This window comes from Pocillopora damicornis, chromosome 2 (genome assembly GCF_964200805.1).
Source record: "Pocillopora damicornis chromosome 2, jaPocDami1.2, whole genome shotgun sequence".
Taxonomy (NCBI): Eukaryota; Metazoa; Cnidaria; class Anthozoa; order Scleractinia; family Pocilloporidae; genus Pocillopora; species Pocillopora damicornis.
The window spans coordinates 11,331,818-11,347,873 of NC_142671.1; the positions used below are offsets into that span (position 1 = coordinate 11,331,818).

Below are 16,056 nucleotides of genomic sequence, written 5' to 3' on the forward strand. Positions count from 1 at the left end.
CTGTAAAGTCTTGGGTTAGGAGCCACAAAATGTAAGCTACTGGTTTCCTTAGATGGGAGGTGGGGATTGGAGGAAGGGGTTTGCAAAGAGCCAGCCTCCCTGTGATGTTAACCAGCTCAACATCTGCCATCAACATCTGCCCACACTTGCGGATTTCACGTCAGAGACAAAAATCACTGCCAAAGGAGAAGTTGATATGATGATTTGGGCCTCATCTGATGTGAACTGGATTGAAATTCACTCAATTTGGCTCCTGTCATTTACTGCTGCATTCAATGTGTCAAAAACCGAGAAACAAAAAACTATAGCGCTTTCCTATGTCGAATTCGTTGCGTGCTTGCGTTTAGATCTTATGCATTTGTTGAAAGTGCAAACTAAGTATATGTGGGTATCCTTGACCTTCTTCGTTGGAAAGCACCTCAATCCACCCCACCCACCCCTGAATGACAAAAGTCCACGCGTTTGTAGTGTAAGCTTGAGCAAGTCGTCCGTCGGACTGCTAAGTTCTAAAAAAGAATGGACAGCCTTCAATAAAAACATTTTATTTCTTGTATAATTTTCACAAATACGTAAGCAAAACAAATAACTGAAATAAATAAAGAATAATGTCGGCTCCCTTTGGCCGATTATTGTAAACGCTTAGATTGTTTGAATCGTTAAATAACAAGAAGTCGTAAAGAAGATGGCAGAGATAATTTCGCTTTTGTAGATTTAAAATCTTTCCGTGATTACAGGAGTTATGGTGAATTCCACGTGGCGTACTTCAATGATTAAACCACGATTTCAAACTGGCTAATTTTACTTTCGAAATGTGTCAGTTAGTTGAAGCCGTTTCGTGTGAAACCTGCCAGACACACCGGAGCTGTGTAACAGATTTCCTCTTCGGTCTGTACTGCAAGTTATGCAACCTAACCTCCCTCCCCTCCCCTCCCCTTTTATTTCATGGGCCGGTTGCTTCGCCCTTAGGTCATAAACCTGACGGAAAAAAAACTTCATCTGTAACTTACCCTAAGGACCTTGAACTCAGTTAGTAACAGGTATTTATGTTTTCTCTAATTGTTCCTTAATTGTAACTTTAATCGTTAATCACTTGCAACATTGACTGAAGCGTTTACGGTGCATTATTTGGCCATGAAAAAATATATTCCTTTGATCCTTTGCTGCTAATAAGTTATTTTTAATGTCTTTACCACCAGGTAAGTCAAGAAACAAACCTATTTCTATTTATATCGGAAAGTACTCATCAAATAAATACTAAATTGTCCAAATTACCACGTTGTAGACACGAAGTGCCTACCATGATGATTATAAATTATCATTTAATACTATTTGTAATAATATATGAATAAATTCAATAAATAAACCTTTTTTTGCATTTAATTAACATTAAGCATCGTCTAACTTTATTTTCTTAAGCTTCACATTACTCTTGATCATGACAAAGATTGTTACCATGGAAAAGTTACTACGTAGACCTTATACTATGACTATAAACCGCCTAAAATGGTAAATATGGAAGTAATAAAAACTATCAGTGTTTCACAGAGCTTCCAACCGTACTCCCCCATGGTTATCCAACGACGTTCGTTTTTAAAAAGTCACACCTCTCCTTTAAAAAGTATCTTACTCACTGCCCTACTGCCCGTATAATACAACAGATCGAACCAATCAGGACGCACTTAAATTCCTAAATAAACCAATCAGAGCTCTATGTGAAACAGTGCGGTTTGCAACTGTTAGGAACGGCGGGAAAGGTCATGAACACAGAATTGAGTGTCCCGGCTTATTCAGAAATGTGAGCAACAAGAGGTAGAGCGAAAAAATGAGGTTCGAGACGAATTAATATATCTAACCAGTAAATAAAAATCGTCAAAGTTACCAGCGTCGTGCCTGTGGTATGATCACTAAGGTATGAGTAACCCTAAAAAGAATTGTTGTCGACTATATTGTTGCTAAAAACTGCATTTTTCAGCCTACTCCTACTTGAAAAGTTACACCACAAAATAGACCGATACTCCTGGATTCAAACCATTTGCGGTATTACTTTAAACTGTCAGCACCAATTTTTTTCTGCTGGCCAAATTCCATGACTGAAATTCTGAAGACGATTTAACTCATACGGAGGATTCTTTCAATCGCTGCCCAGCGCATCCAACCCGTCTTCTCGCTGAATAATAGGTAGGATTCAAAATAACATCTCCCAGACCGTAATGAAGATCTCTTATGGCTATCTTGAGCTGCGACTGAAATAGAAAATTAATAAATAAATCAGGGACAGTCAACATTTATCGTCTGGTGTGTGTGTGGAGGCGAAGGGGGGGGGGGGGGAGGTCAGAGGCGAAGGGGGTAATCATATGGTTTTCAGGGAAACGGATGGGGGATCAGTCGTTGCAGAGTATAAAGGGGAAGAACTTAAGAAAATTGACTACCAATAAGGGGGATCATTAGTTGTACTACAAAGCCCTATAGGGGGATCAGGCAAATTTTTACTACAAAGCCTTCAAGTTGGGATCAGGCAAATTTTTACTACAAAGCCTTATAGGGGGATCAGGCAAATTTTTACTACAAAGCCTTAAAGTTGGGATCAGGCAAATTTTTACTGCAAAGCCTTATAGGGGGATCAGGCAAATTTTTACTACAACGCCTTAAAGTTGGGATCAAGCAAATTTTTACTGCAAAGCCTTATAGGGGGACCAGGCAAATTTTTACTACAACGCCTTAAAGTTGGGATCAGGCAAATTTTGTTGCGACACAACCAAAATCGTCCGACTAAACAATGATTGGTAACTCGCTGCAATAAAACAAGTCATAATTATTTATAATTATATAACTATCCACGTTCTTAAAGCTGCATTATCGTGTTTTCACGTTTTATATAGCACGGGTCGTGTCATAAAGGTATGGAAAGGAGAAAATGTTTGCTAAGCCGCTTCAACGTTGTAAATTGCGGAAATAAGGAAATAAAATCTCTTGTGAGATAAATCTGTATCTAGTCCATATTTCCCAACAAATAAAAAAAAGTTTACATTTGCTTTTCACGCGGTAACCATGTCTGTTTTCAATACATACCCTCGAGGTTTCTTTAAAATCCCTTTAAGCGGCACTTTACTCTTTTTGTTGGCGTCTGTTTCTTCCAAACGACTCTTATGAAGCGCATGAGTGAGTAAGCTGTCCTCTGTAGCCTTTGTCAGGTCCTTTTCAAACTTATCCATAGCACTCAGGTGCTGTGCTTGTAGATAGAGGCTCTGCTCCATGGCAAACCGAAGTCTTCTTTCAAACTCTTCCACGCGTTTTTTCTCGTCCACTGGGGAAGTAGAATGCTTGCTTGGGGCTACGTGATCCATTTCCTTAGAACGATCATCATGAGTAACTCCCTTCTTGGCGCCTCTCTCCAAAATATGACTGAATTTGTAAAACAAAACAAACAAACAAATCACATATACTATAAAATCCCTTTTCATAAGACTGGCTGATCTTGGGAGAGGGTCCGAAGGTCAGGATTCAACCCCCCCCCCCCCTTCATCAGACCTGTGGGTTATTTCAACTACTTCCCTGCCACCAAAATTCTCGCAACGACAGGATCGCATGTCATTGTTCGATGTGAACAATTTTAAGTTTAATCGCCTTGAAAAATGTTTTAGGTCGTAGAGTAAATAAAATATCCTGGATTTCTGGATTTAAGTTAGGAACCCCCCCCCCCCCCCCGCCCCCCTTTCCAACTTCTCCATGCCAAAAATTCCAGGATCTACCCTTGCGAAGATTGAAATGAGGGTCTGTTATCTTTTCTGCTGTACATCTACACAGGACGCGTTTGACATCGCCAATCTCTGCAATACACGGAATGCTTGTCAGCTGTGTCTCTACATAGTTCTTTTCACAAGCTCACCAGAGCTTAAGTCTGTACTTGAGCCAATTGGCCTATGCACTCTGAGCTTATCCCGGTTTCCATAGCATGAAGCTTCTAAAAGTGTTTCTACTCTCCCCTAGTTCGGATGCCAGTCCATCACAAGTCTACCCCACACCCCCAGCATTTCATCAGACTTCCCTAACAGTTGGCCATTTCTACTTCAAACCATGAGGTCATCACATGGTCCACTATGCTCACCAAAGAGCTCTTAGTAACTCAAACGCCAGAGCATCCGGCAGCGAAAGAAAGAATGATGAAAAAAGGAAACCTCATGTAATCGGCTTTGTTCTTGGCGTTGACCTCAACTTAACTATCAAAATATCTTTCGATATGATTTCAATTAAAAGAAAAAAAGAAAAAGATTTCCTTTTTTTAATAAACAGTCGCTTTTCTCATCTCTTTATGAACTTTTATCTTCGTCAAAGAATTTCTTTAAAGAATTGCTCATCATATATAGCCCCGTGATGACCAAAAATGAGCTCAGATTATGATCATAAACGTTACCTTAGTCTAATCTGATCCTCTTCAGCCAGTTTGTTGGACAACAGAGGAGTCTCCTCCTGTGGCTCTCCACTCGCCGTGTCTGCGCTTCCCTCGTCACTAGCCTCGCAATCGAACACGACGTCGACAGTATAGTAAATGGACACCAATAGACAGAAGCCGCCGAGCAAAAGCAATACCTACATCGAAGAACAAGATTTTTTGTTGAGATTCACCATTGACCATAACTGACATTTATGAGGAGGAGAAAAAGGTAAAAAAAAAAGGGAAAACAACAGACTAAAACTCTAAGAACTCGATGAATATAGACGCGACTACTTAAAAAAGGAAACGAAACATAGCACTGATAATGTGGCATTGATATCATATCTGATTGGATTAGCGCGGCTTAAATCTAACAAACCGTCGTGCGATTTGAACCAAAAACACTAAAAGTGAAATTCCTATGAATTCACGTTATCTACTCCAAGTTCTCGTCAGATTGTCATCTTACGCATCCAAAGAATACGAAAAATCACGTTTCAAGTATCACGAGTCTACCTTGAGCGTTCTCTCGGACACAACATCTTGTGGTGCGTACAGCGGGGGCCTGGGCGGACAAGGTGGAGTATCGTTACTGTGAAGGTACTTGCCACTAGAAGCTTCCTCCACCAATCTGAAAAAAAAAGAATGCATAAGTTACTCATAAAGGAAATTTTTAAAGAAAATCATTAATTCCTGATAGTGAGTTCCTCTCCCGGAGTTGTGTTCATAGGCTTTATGCGTGTTTAAGTTTGAATCAGTTTCTACTTGCGGCAGTCTTAAGTTGAGTGTCGAAAAAACCAAAACCAAAGTAATCACAGAGACCAATCAAAACAAAGATTTACTGCGTCATTAGCCAGAAAAATTATCGCTGGTAAAAGCTTTATTTGGGCAGGAGATTCTTAGCAGGAGCCAATCTTTGTCTCTTCTATCATTTTAGCACTATTTTTTAAATAATTCTTAAATAAAGAGCAGTGTCCAAAACTTTTCATTTCCTATTTACGGAGGTGCCGGATTAGAGATTATTCTTACAAGCTGCGCTTCGATTGCGGAAAAAAAATGTTTTTACCTCTGTCTTTTCTGTATCTCTTCTGGTGTCATGGAAGAACCATAGAAAGTCAACTTCCAATCCTTCAGGAAACCTCGGCTGTGATCAAAACCTGGAACAAGCCGAATTGATTACTGATTTACGCAAAGTCGATTGAGGGTTGTGAAACAAAAACGTTTGCATTCATAAAGATCGAACCAAGATTATCCAAGATAACTCACGTAAAATACAAGCTAAGCGACTTGAGCACGAAAAATACAAGTGACCAATTTGTATTAGATTTGCATCTGATTTCTTGCGAGTGTGGCACGAGTATTTTATATGCCCAACCAATCAGAAAGCGTAGTGGGGTACAACCCCCCCTCCCCCCCCCCCCAAAAAAAAAATTCGGATTGTTCTCAGCAGTTGTCAAAAATGTAGCTGCATTAACCTGCGTAGCTGGCGGTTTCGCGCTCTAAAGCGATGAGCGGTGAAGCCGCGACAGGTATGGAACAGAAGATAGCTTAGTCTTTCCACTCGCGGCTTTGCTGCTCATCACCTAACGCACACGAAACAGCCAGCGATGTAGGCCACCAAAACAACGGCATGCACTTAGCACACTACAATCTAGTATTGGGTAAGGAAATATAACTAAAAAGGAATTTATAAATAAACAGAAACAGTTTGACAAATAGGATCAGATAGTTGATGCTACTGCCTTGCCTTCACAATAAAAGGTAACGTGACTAAAAGCACATAAAACATACGATTGGTTCGTACCATTATCAATAACGATCAGCTGCCAAGTTCCTTGTGGTTTTTCGCCCCAGCATCGAACAGTGGAAAACGTCCAGTCTACGAAACCATCCGAAGATCTACGTTGGAACAGATATTCAATGTCATAAAAAGTTACTTCTTTACCACGAGTTATGATCGGACACCTTCCGGCCATTGCAACAACGATACACCGATGCCGGTATAATCCTAAATTCCACTTAAAAGAAAAATGGTAAACTGGCATTGCAAGAAGATACTTATTGGCGCTTGTTCATGAGCTCCGTAATATTTTCGTTGAAAGCACGCGGGAGGTCTGTCTCATTTCTCGCCCTAGACCCCTCTAGATCACCAGGGAGCAAAGCGGGTCAGTTCGACTCAGGCTTCGCGTGTAGCCCGCGATATGCTTTTACAGCAGGACCATTAATGAGAGCCTGCTGTCGGGCTGATTCTGAACATACCTATCGTGTTGTCTTGCTGTTGCCAGTTTGGATGTCGTTCCTTCAGCGGACACTAAACTGACCATTAAGTTTCCACGATGCCGATGCTTGAGATTCACCTGGAAGCAAAAGAAGAGTAAGACAATTCTTGCCAGCTTAAAGACATAATTAAGAGACCTCTCTTTTCTCATATTTTCCCTATATCATTTGATGCTGAAAAGGAACTGTATGAGATCTGATGGTTTGTTTCAAGATATCATCCGACACAGAATTAAAAAATTGTTCTTTCAAGGAAACTGATTGGTGAGAGGAATCAAAGTGACGCTATAGTGAACTCGTGGATATACTTTGCAGAATATAACTAAAGTGTACAGTGATTGTACTAAATGCATATGATACTGGAATTCCAAGAAACAGAATTGAGCCGTCATCCCCACAAAAGTCCTCCCCAGCTTAGCCTGCAGAACCGATGTAATTTTTTGCATTTCACAGGCGAACGGAGACAAGCGCTAGGCGAGCGCGAATCAAGATTCACGCGCATGAGGAGGAGCGCGAAAATCATTTTTTTTTTTTTGCGTTCTTCCCCTCACACGTGACTCACACTTCGCGCTCGCCTTGCGCTTACCTCCATTCGACTGAAAAACGTCAACAAATTACGCCGGTTCTGAAGGCTATCCCCAGCTGATCCGCCATATTTAACAATCAGTCTGCCATCTTTAATAAGAAGCACGCTCTTGCCAGATTCCTAAGGCAGGGCTAACGACACGAAATTTGCATATCGAATCCCAACATTACTCACTCCCATGGTTCGCATATCATCGAGTAAAAAAAGGAAAATGAATGAATTTTACTTACTGTGACAGTGACGTGTTCTAAAGTAACCACCTCTCCCACGTTGTCTTTAGACACTGGTAAAGAAAAGAAATAGAAGTGTTAGTTTTAGTTTACGCTAACATCACAGGAAGCATAGCGAGAACCACTTGGATTGAGTTGTTTCTAGCGGCAGAGTTTCAACAATGTTTTACTAAAGAAACAATTTAACTGGTGAACATACCGTAGTACTTTTCTATCAGTTGATTGGTTGATGTCGGGATCTGTTTTCCAACATGAATAATGGGTGTTGACCAAGATGTCATCCAGGGCACTGCCTTCCATACCTGAAAAAAAATAAATATCGCTTCGTTGAAAACAAAGCTCTGATAAACTTACTTTCAGTAAAACGCTACCAGATGTATCACTTTATATATTTTACCGCGCTTGATTAGCTAACGTTGAAGAGCGCCGGACTTCCGTGCAGGAGGTCGAGGGTTCAAGTCCCAGACCGGACCAACACACACGGACTTAAAATAAGCGAGGAGAATGTGCTGCCTTTGCTTTTACATCGGCAAACAGTTTGACATTCTCGTCTTCACGGATAAGGACGATAAGTCGTAGACCCCGTCTCCTGTCTCTTCTCGCTACTGGCTAACAGGGGACATTAAAGAACCCACACACTTCTTACAAAGAGCACGGAACATAGCCCCCGGTGTTGTGGTCTGACCTTGTCATAGTTTATACAGGCCCCCCATTTAAACCAGCTCTGAGCGGAACTGGGCCAGCCTGTCTAAATATCGCAAAACACAAACACAGATACAAATTTTTCAGATTTTAATCTTAATGAATCGCCTATCCTTGATGAGAGGGCTTGTCCTGTTGATAGTGAATGATGTACCTCCTGAATACCTTCCCGTGATTAACGAGCTCTACTTCATGGCACAGAAACACATTTCACTACCAACCCTTCATTCGACAGATCTACACTTTTACAATAAAGATAAATACGTGAATACCTTAGCTGTGTTAACCAGTCGCCAAGAGTCCAGAAGACCGAATCCATACTTGTGGCTATGGTGATACTTGGCTCCATTTGTATAATAATCACTGTCGTCCACATCGTGCTAAACACGTAAATATAACCATTACAAAAAAAAACAATTCGATAAAAGAGCTATAAGAGGCTAGCCTTTAAGTCTGCGACCCGACACTCAACCACTGTCCGGGAAAAAAGCCCTCCCTTCTTGGCCCGAAGGGATGTCGTTTTGGATGGCGAACCTCGTTGACGGCCATATAAACTTTTACCTTACAGTTGTACAAGACACTCACGACTCAGTAGAACGTTAACGCAACAGAAAACCAAGGGGCTTAGATTCGATAAACTAAGGGGACATTACACCCACTTCTCGCAAAGAGAAGTGTGAAGAAGATATAACATTCCCCCGCCGTTCCATTAAAAAGATTCTATTGAAAAATAGCGAGACTTGAATTCCTTATAAAGATTTTACGCGCTTCTCTTTCTAGAATTACTGGTGAGGATCAACTCGTCACAAAGGGGTTCGTTATACCGTCCACAAAATGGCAGTTTTCGGTGAGATAAATAATCAACCAAACATTAAAATTCCTTTATACCTTGACAGCAGTAATGGCAATAATATGTTGGACATCTCTCCATGACAAACATGGTCTACAAAAAGAACAATCCTGGTCAATGATTCGATTATTTCAAACAGCAGAATTCCGATCAAAACCTCACCTAATTCTACACAAAAATCTCAATCGCGTGATAAACGTCCCAGTAAATACGCCCATCTACAAGTGAGCTTAGCCCCCTCCGAAAATATTTATTTTCTTTCATTTGAATTCACCTTACAATCCTCCTCGTCCCCTCCCCTCTCCCCCTGCAATGTAAGCCTCTCAAAGCCCCTATTGAGACAGCATAGGTTCAGGGCTTCTATCGAAAGTTTTTTGAGCATTATCATGGGGGTATTTGCTGTTTGTTGTTCTTACCTTGCTTGTAACATGAGGGCAATCATTCCAGCCGCTAAGGGCGCCGCAGCCGAGGTTCCCGTATGTTTGTCTGTGCAACCCGTGCCAGTCCCTAAGCGCCAATCAGTTGTCACCTAGCAAGGCAGCATCAAATATATAGTCACCAAAAGGAATAACTACTGCGCGACACTACCCGCGGGAATCCCGAAGACACGGGCAAAACAACAAGTATAAAACGTTTTTTTTTTTCATTGAAAAGAACTTCAACAAATCGCATTTCGCAAAAGTGGCCATAAGATGAAGCTCAAATACCTTACAGTAGGTAAAAATGTACCTCCGGCCTGGGTAGCAATCTGCATTGTTTTGTTTTGTTTTTTTTGTTGTTTTTTTTGGAAGGGGGGAAGGGAGGGATACCAGAGTTTGCAATCACGTTCTGAAGGAAAGAACAGTTTATAGGCTTTGCATAAACGCCATACATGTGGCTTGCACAGCAGCCTGTTGAGTCATACGGGAATCTTGCGAAAAGTATCCTTATCCCTTTGCCCCAGCACAACAGCATAATGACACCACTTTGTTGTAGACAGGGTTTGCATACGTATCTAAACACTTACTATGTTCCTCTGCATGCCTTGTCCACTGCTGTAAGTGACTGCCAACATGGCAGCACAGTGTTCTGCATAATATGGCATATCTCCTAGCTCGTCCACAGCACCTACAATTAAATCATTGACAGAATTTTTAATAATGAGACAACTGCGCAATTGGTCATGATTTGCTGTGCCACATTGACGACGCGTAGTTAACGTAATCTTCTCCTCTTTGTTCCACGCTCTTCGCAAGACAAAAAAAACCTTGCTTAATGAAGAAGGCTATCCTTTGAGGCTATGAGCGATCCCAATTAACCAGCTTCGCGATAAGCTGCTCCAATTTACCAGCTTCACGATAAGCTGTCCCCATTTACCAGCTTTGCAGGTGAAAGCGAGTCAATGTTTTCAAAAGCCTCCATTTCCACTTGTCCACACAAGAGACAGAGATTATTAAAAACGAAGCGTTTTCAAAATGTTCAAATTTCGAAACCGTTCACGAAAGGCTCCGCGTTTCTGGGCGCTTTAGTGTGAAAGATAGTCAGACAAAGATACATAAAAATTATGTGGATAGAGCTTCATCTGTGCACAAACCTATTGTAACAGTGTAAATGGAGTTGGCATATCCATCAAAGTTACAGTTGTCTTTGAAATGTCCTCCGTTGCCAGATGCCACAACAAAAATACTGCCGTAACCTTTCCTACCAGCTAAAACACCATGAGCGAGAGCAGCCTATGAGGAAAACAAAAACAAAACGTAATTACTCAATATGGTATGTGTTATCATAATGATAATTATAGAGCAATAGGAATAAGGGATATGTAAAGCATGAGATGGAAAAGGACTTGACTTAATAGGGAAAGATATTTTTTTCCGTAGAGCACGGGAGTACGAACTTCATATATTTTTATTATTTCTCAATTATACTTAAGCACATTGGTTTACATACCTGTGCCAATTGATGAGGTCCATCAACAGTTTTTCCATTATCATCAGGCCCCCAACTGCGAATAAATGAATTTCAGTAACTTGATAGGTGCTTAAAGAAACGATATAAACTGAACATAAAGAGGAACATTTCCAGCCAGCACTTTGCCTGTCTAAAACTTGGAGACTGTAAGTGTATTTTTCTCTCCTCTTACGAAAAGCTTATAGAGTTTAAAATCTTTGTTTTTAGTTATTTTTCCACATACCTGCAGCTGTAGATGTCATTGATGTGCATCTTACTGTTGAATGCCATGGCCTCAAGGCTGTCCGTCATTGGACCGTCAAGAATTCGTACACCTACCATTGGTCAAGAAATTAATCAGATTTGTCAGAAAGAACTAAATTTGGTGATGAAGTGAATTTGTGGAGAGCTCAATTTACTCTCAGATTACCACCCTCTTACCAGCTGTCTTTTAGCAAAACTGATTATTCAACATGGAAAGGAAAGAACAAAAACTTATCTTGTAAGACTTATTTGGCAATAAAGCCATCAAATTGTTTTGTAGTGTGCTACTTACAAGCTACAAAAGACTGCTATTTATTTACTATTTAGACAAAACGGAATAACTCAGTTCCAAGGCTGAATTGCTCACCCATGCTTTTTCCAGACCAAAGTTATCCTTACTCAAACATTTGAACTTTTTGTTGACAGACTGACTAACTGAAAAATTGTAGTTTCAATCCATATCACTTAAATTTAATTAGGGCTAATTCACCAAAGGAATCCCACTCAATTTCTCTCTGAATCATTTGCTAAATCCCAATATTCAATCTGTGTTCTTCTTACAGAAAAACAGAGAAAGAAAATGATCATGCAATCCTTGCAGAGTCTTAAAAGTCTATTCACAGTTTCAAAATTAACTCATTAGAATGTGAGGTCTTGAAAAAAAGGACCATAATGTGCATTAGATTGTAATAATAACCAGTAAAAATGAGCCACAAAATTTTTAAATGGGTGAAAAAGACAGACAAGAAGCCCTCCAGAAAACAAAAAGAATTCAAGCAGAGGCTGATTGATTGTCAGTGGTACAGGGTATTCTGATTTCATTGTAATTGACTCTAAATTTTTTAACTAGATCATCAAGTGATCTTCTAGTTATTACCTGATACTTTTGCCCCATAAGCAACACCTACAGCACAGTATGTGTTCGGCACAGCAGCAATCTCACCAGCACACCTGCCACAAAAGTTAGGAATTTTGAATTTTATATTTGATCGGTGGATAGATGAATTTTAGTATGATAGCACCTAGCCTTGACTTAAGCTGCAAAAGACAAGATGTAAGATGATTCCAAACCTTTATTTTATCTTTAAATTATCAACCAGTATCATATCAATACATTTTAAATTATTACACACTTACACGTAATTATTTATGGAAAAACTCTCACCCATCTAAAAGCCTTGCTAACCCACTTGAATTATAAGGGTAACTAGCTGTAATACATGGTTCATTCTCATGAAAACTGTCTTGAACAAAATCAAGGTACAGTGAACTCAATGGGTGCTATTAACCCTTTCCACCCTAACATCAGTAAACATAATTCTCCACAAAAGCCTCACTAACCCTTTTTAATTATAAGAGTAACTGGCTGTAATACGTGGTTCATTCTCATGAAAACTGTCTTGAACAACATCAAGGTACATTGAACTCAGTGCTATTAACCCTTTCCACCCTAACATCAGTAAACATAATTCTCCACAAAAGCCTCACTAACCCTCTTTAATTATAAGGGTAACTGGCTGTAATACGTGGTTCATTCTCATGAAAACTGTGTTGAACAACATCAAGGTACAGTGAACTCAATGGGTGCTATTAACCCTTTCCACCTTAACATCAGTAAACATAATTCTCCACAAAAGCCTCACTAACCCTCTTTAATTATAAGGGTTACTGGCTGTAATACATGGTTCATTCTCATGAAAACTGCCTTGAACAAAATCAAGGTACAGTGAACTCAATGGGTACTATTAACCCTTTCCACCCTAACATCAGTAAACATAATTCTCCACAAAAGCCTCACTAACCCTCTTTAATTATAAGGGTAACTGGCTGTAATACGTGATTCATTCTCATGAAAACTGTCTTGAACAACATCAAGGTACATTGAACTCAGTGGGTGCTATTAACCCTTTCCACCCTAACATCAGTACATGTAATTATCCACACAGTTCCCTATACATTCCCTAAGGGGCTGATGAGGAGAATTTGTTTCATAATCCAGAACTTCTCTCATTGGTGACCATTTCCTTTATTCTCATTAACTTATGTGTGATTTGGAGCTGACATTGTAGGGAGAAATTAGATGCTGGTCTGGACCAAACAACTGCAGTGTTCTCATCATTGTTTGGACTCAATAATCACCTACGGCTGTACACTGCATACCTGCTTGTCAAAACATTATTCTGTGACTATCAATTAATTAATTATAATTATTAAATAATGATTATCAACAAGAACTGAGATTGCTCTGTTTGATACTCAAGACTTTAAATTACTAAAAGTAGGCTGCACTATCGTAACTGCTTTATTTATCTGTACTTCTAGCCAAAAGAAGTTTAATTTCCTATATTTAATTTGTTAATTTTTATTTTATGCATGTGTCAACTTATCAATGACATCATCATGGCAATATTTATTCTAGTCTACCTGGTTCCATGATGATTTAAGCCAGCCTCATCTGCTCTTGGCATTGGATCATCATCATTGGAGTTGATATCCCAGCTGCCTTCTGAACTCTGTATCAAGGTGTACAACACAACTTTAACCACTTTTTAATTTAATTCTTATTCATAATTAAATTCTCTCAAAACTCATTAAGAAATAATTTGATTTATGACACATTTGGTGGAAACAAACTTCAATTAGCCTTAATTTTTGTTTTTATGGATGATAGATCATGATGAAATGCTGGTGCAATCAAAACTATTTATCAACAACTTTTTAAAAATTAAATTTAAATTTGCACTCTATGCATTTTCCCAATAAGAGTGAATATATGCATAATACAAGAGAAAACATTATTTTACAGTAAAAAGAGTATAGGCGACAGAAGCTTCTGAAGCTTAGAAATTTTTAGTTTACTCACAATTTGCAATTTATACATGATGAACTATGGTTATCTTAAAGGCATTAAGTTTAATATTCAGGTCACTGAACACCAAGGTATTTTTTTAAGGGATTGGTTGAAAGCAATATTATTTGGTAAAATACATATATTGATGTTAAGAAGAAGGACATTCCAGATCTTAACAACCTTGTAAATAAGAATTAAAGAGTTGTGTGTTATTAAAAGACTGATTCCGATGAGTGTGGAATATCTAGTTATTTCAACAACAGAGAATTCACACATAAAGGAATTGAGAGCCTCAGGGTATATAAGCATCTTCAATACTCACATAATTGTCAAGAATATCAGGATTGGTCCATTCCACACCTTAAAAACAAGTGGATAACACCAAATGAATAGTAACAGTAAACTGTATGTAGTGTAAAGTTGAATATTTTCAATTTTATAAATCACCACTAATATTCCTCCAAAGTATTTCCAATCATGATTACTCACCATCATCAATAACAGATACAACTATTCCACGTCCTGTGATGTTATTCTCCCAGACACCAGTAACATTGATATCATGTCCTATGAATCGTAAATTGTCCTGCCATAAAAAAGTCAGATATGTTAAAATTAAAGTTTATATTTCTACTATGTCAAACTGTGCAAGGTAGATAAAGGAAATAATGGATCCCAGAAAATTTTCATTTTATCTAAAAAATTCAAAAGTCTATGCACTATGTCTGAATTTGGAGTATTTTAAGTAATTTCTAGTGTTTCTTTATACTCAAGCTCATATTGTGTAAAATTGGTATTATTTTCTGAAAGTACATAACAATATGCAACTCTCATTACTCTTAGATTCAGCAAACTTTCATACATGTATCACTACTTTGGAGGAGCCTAATTTTGGTGAGTAATTTTGACCAAGCAGTGGCCATGGTCAATATAGCATGTATTGCATTTTATCAATTTGGGTCTGTAGTGACAGTTATTGGTATAGAGAAATATCGTAAAGGCGTTTCTATACTTAGCTGCTCATTATCCAAGACACCCTTTCAATAAATAACAAAGTTCAATATTGAGATAAGTCCTTGACCTTTAATTTGAAAGTAGCTAAATCTAATGAACACTCGACGGACAAAAGAAAAATTTCTACTTTCAGAGAAAACCTGCATCAAGTTAACCCTATCATAAGGCATTAAGATAACGACTATCAAAAAGATGTTAGTTTAACCTTTCAAATATATTGTTTTTAGAAAGCTTCTTGCGATAATCTAAAATCTATTTCAAATAAATTATTAATTAGGTCTAATCGACTCTTACCAAGTGCCATTGGCTTGGAAAATACTGATCCTTAAATTGTAGGCTTCGCTTATAACGTATTCGAACTACTTCTTGTCTTGACCACTCGATACTTGGATGTTTGGCTAAAAGTTCCGTAATGCTATTCTGCATTTTTCCTAGAACGTGTTCTTTGATTCCGCTTTGATTGAAGAAAGTATTATTATGTATGTACAGGTAATGTCCTTTGAGACCCCCAATTTGCCCGCGATTTACGAGGCCTGCCTCGTCCGCGATGCGGTCTGCTAGCGCATGGAGATCAGATAAATTAGAAAAATGAACCAGTGGTATTCGAATGGCCCACGATGAAGAATAATCCATTGAGTTTGTCGTTCTGTTGTGTACGATTCCATTATTGCTATAACATCCACAAATCAATAGAACAAAAACACGCCAATAAAAAGCCATAAATAGCCGCCATCCTAGCAGCTTAATGGGCATAACAAGTAACTAAGAGGCTACATGAAACATTCGCCAGCATTTCAACCAAGACCACGAAGACAGGAAAGGAGAAATCTAGAGAAATTGTGGCGATTCCCCTTTCCTTTTTCCGCCATTAATGTGTCTGCAGGTAACCAAGCCTGCCTTTGTCTGAAGATAACCGGAAGT

General features: G+C 38.9%; 1 protein-coding gene across 1 annotated transcript; it reads right to left on the reverse strand.

Annotated features, from left to right (window-relative positions):
* Positions 1-526: 526 nt before the first annotated feature.
* On the reverse strand, positions 527-16,050 carry LOC113668325 (proprotein convertase subtilisin/kexin type 7). Its single transcript, XM_089195500.1, has 21 exons — positions 15,430-16,050; positions 14,611-14,707; positions 14,444-14,481; positions 13,695-13,783; positions 12,148-12,221; positions 11,251-11,341; positions 11,007-11,061; positions 10,651-10,789; positions 10,084-10,184; positions 9,494-9,606; positions 9,116-9,170; positions 8,500-8,607; positions 7,725-7,827; positions 7,526-7,578; positions 6,692-6,789; positions 6,237-6,331; positions 5,499-5,589; positions 4,949-5,063; positions 4,412-4,587; positions 3,070-3,402; positions 527-2,243 (listed from the first exon to the last, which is right to left on the reverse strand). The coding sequence occupies exons 1-21, from the start codon at positions 15,886-15,888 to the stop codon at positions 2,228-2,230; spliced, it is 2,499 nt and encodes an 832-aa protein (XP_089051626.1). The 5' UTR covers positions 15,889-16,050; the 3' UTR covers positions 527-2,227.
* Between the last annotated feature and the right edge of the window lie 6 nt (positions 16,051-16,056).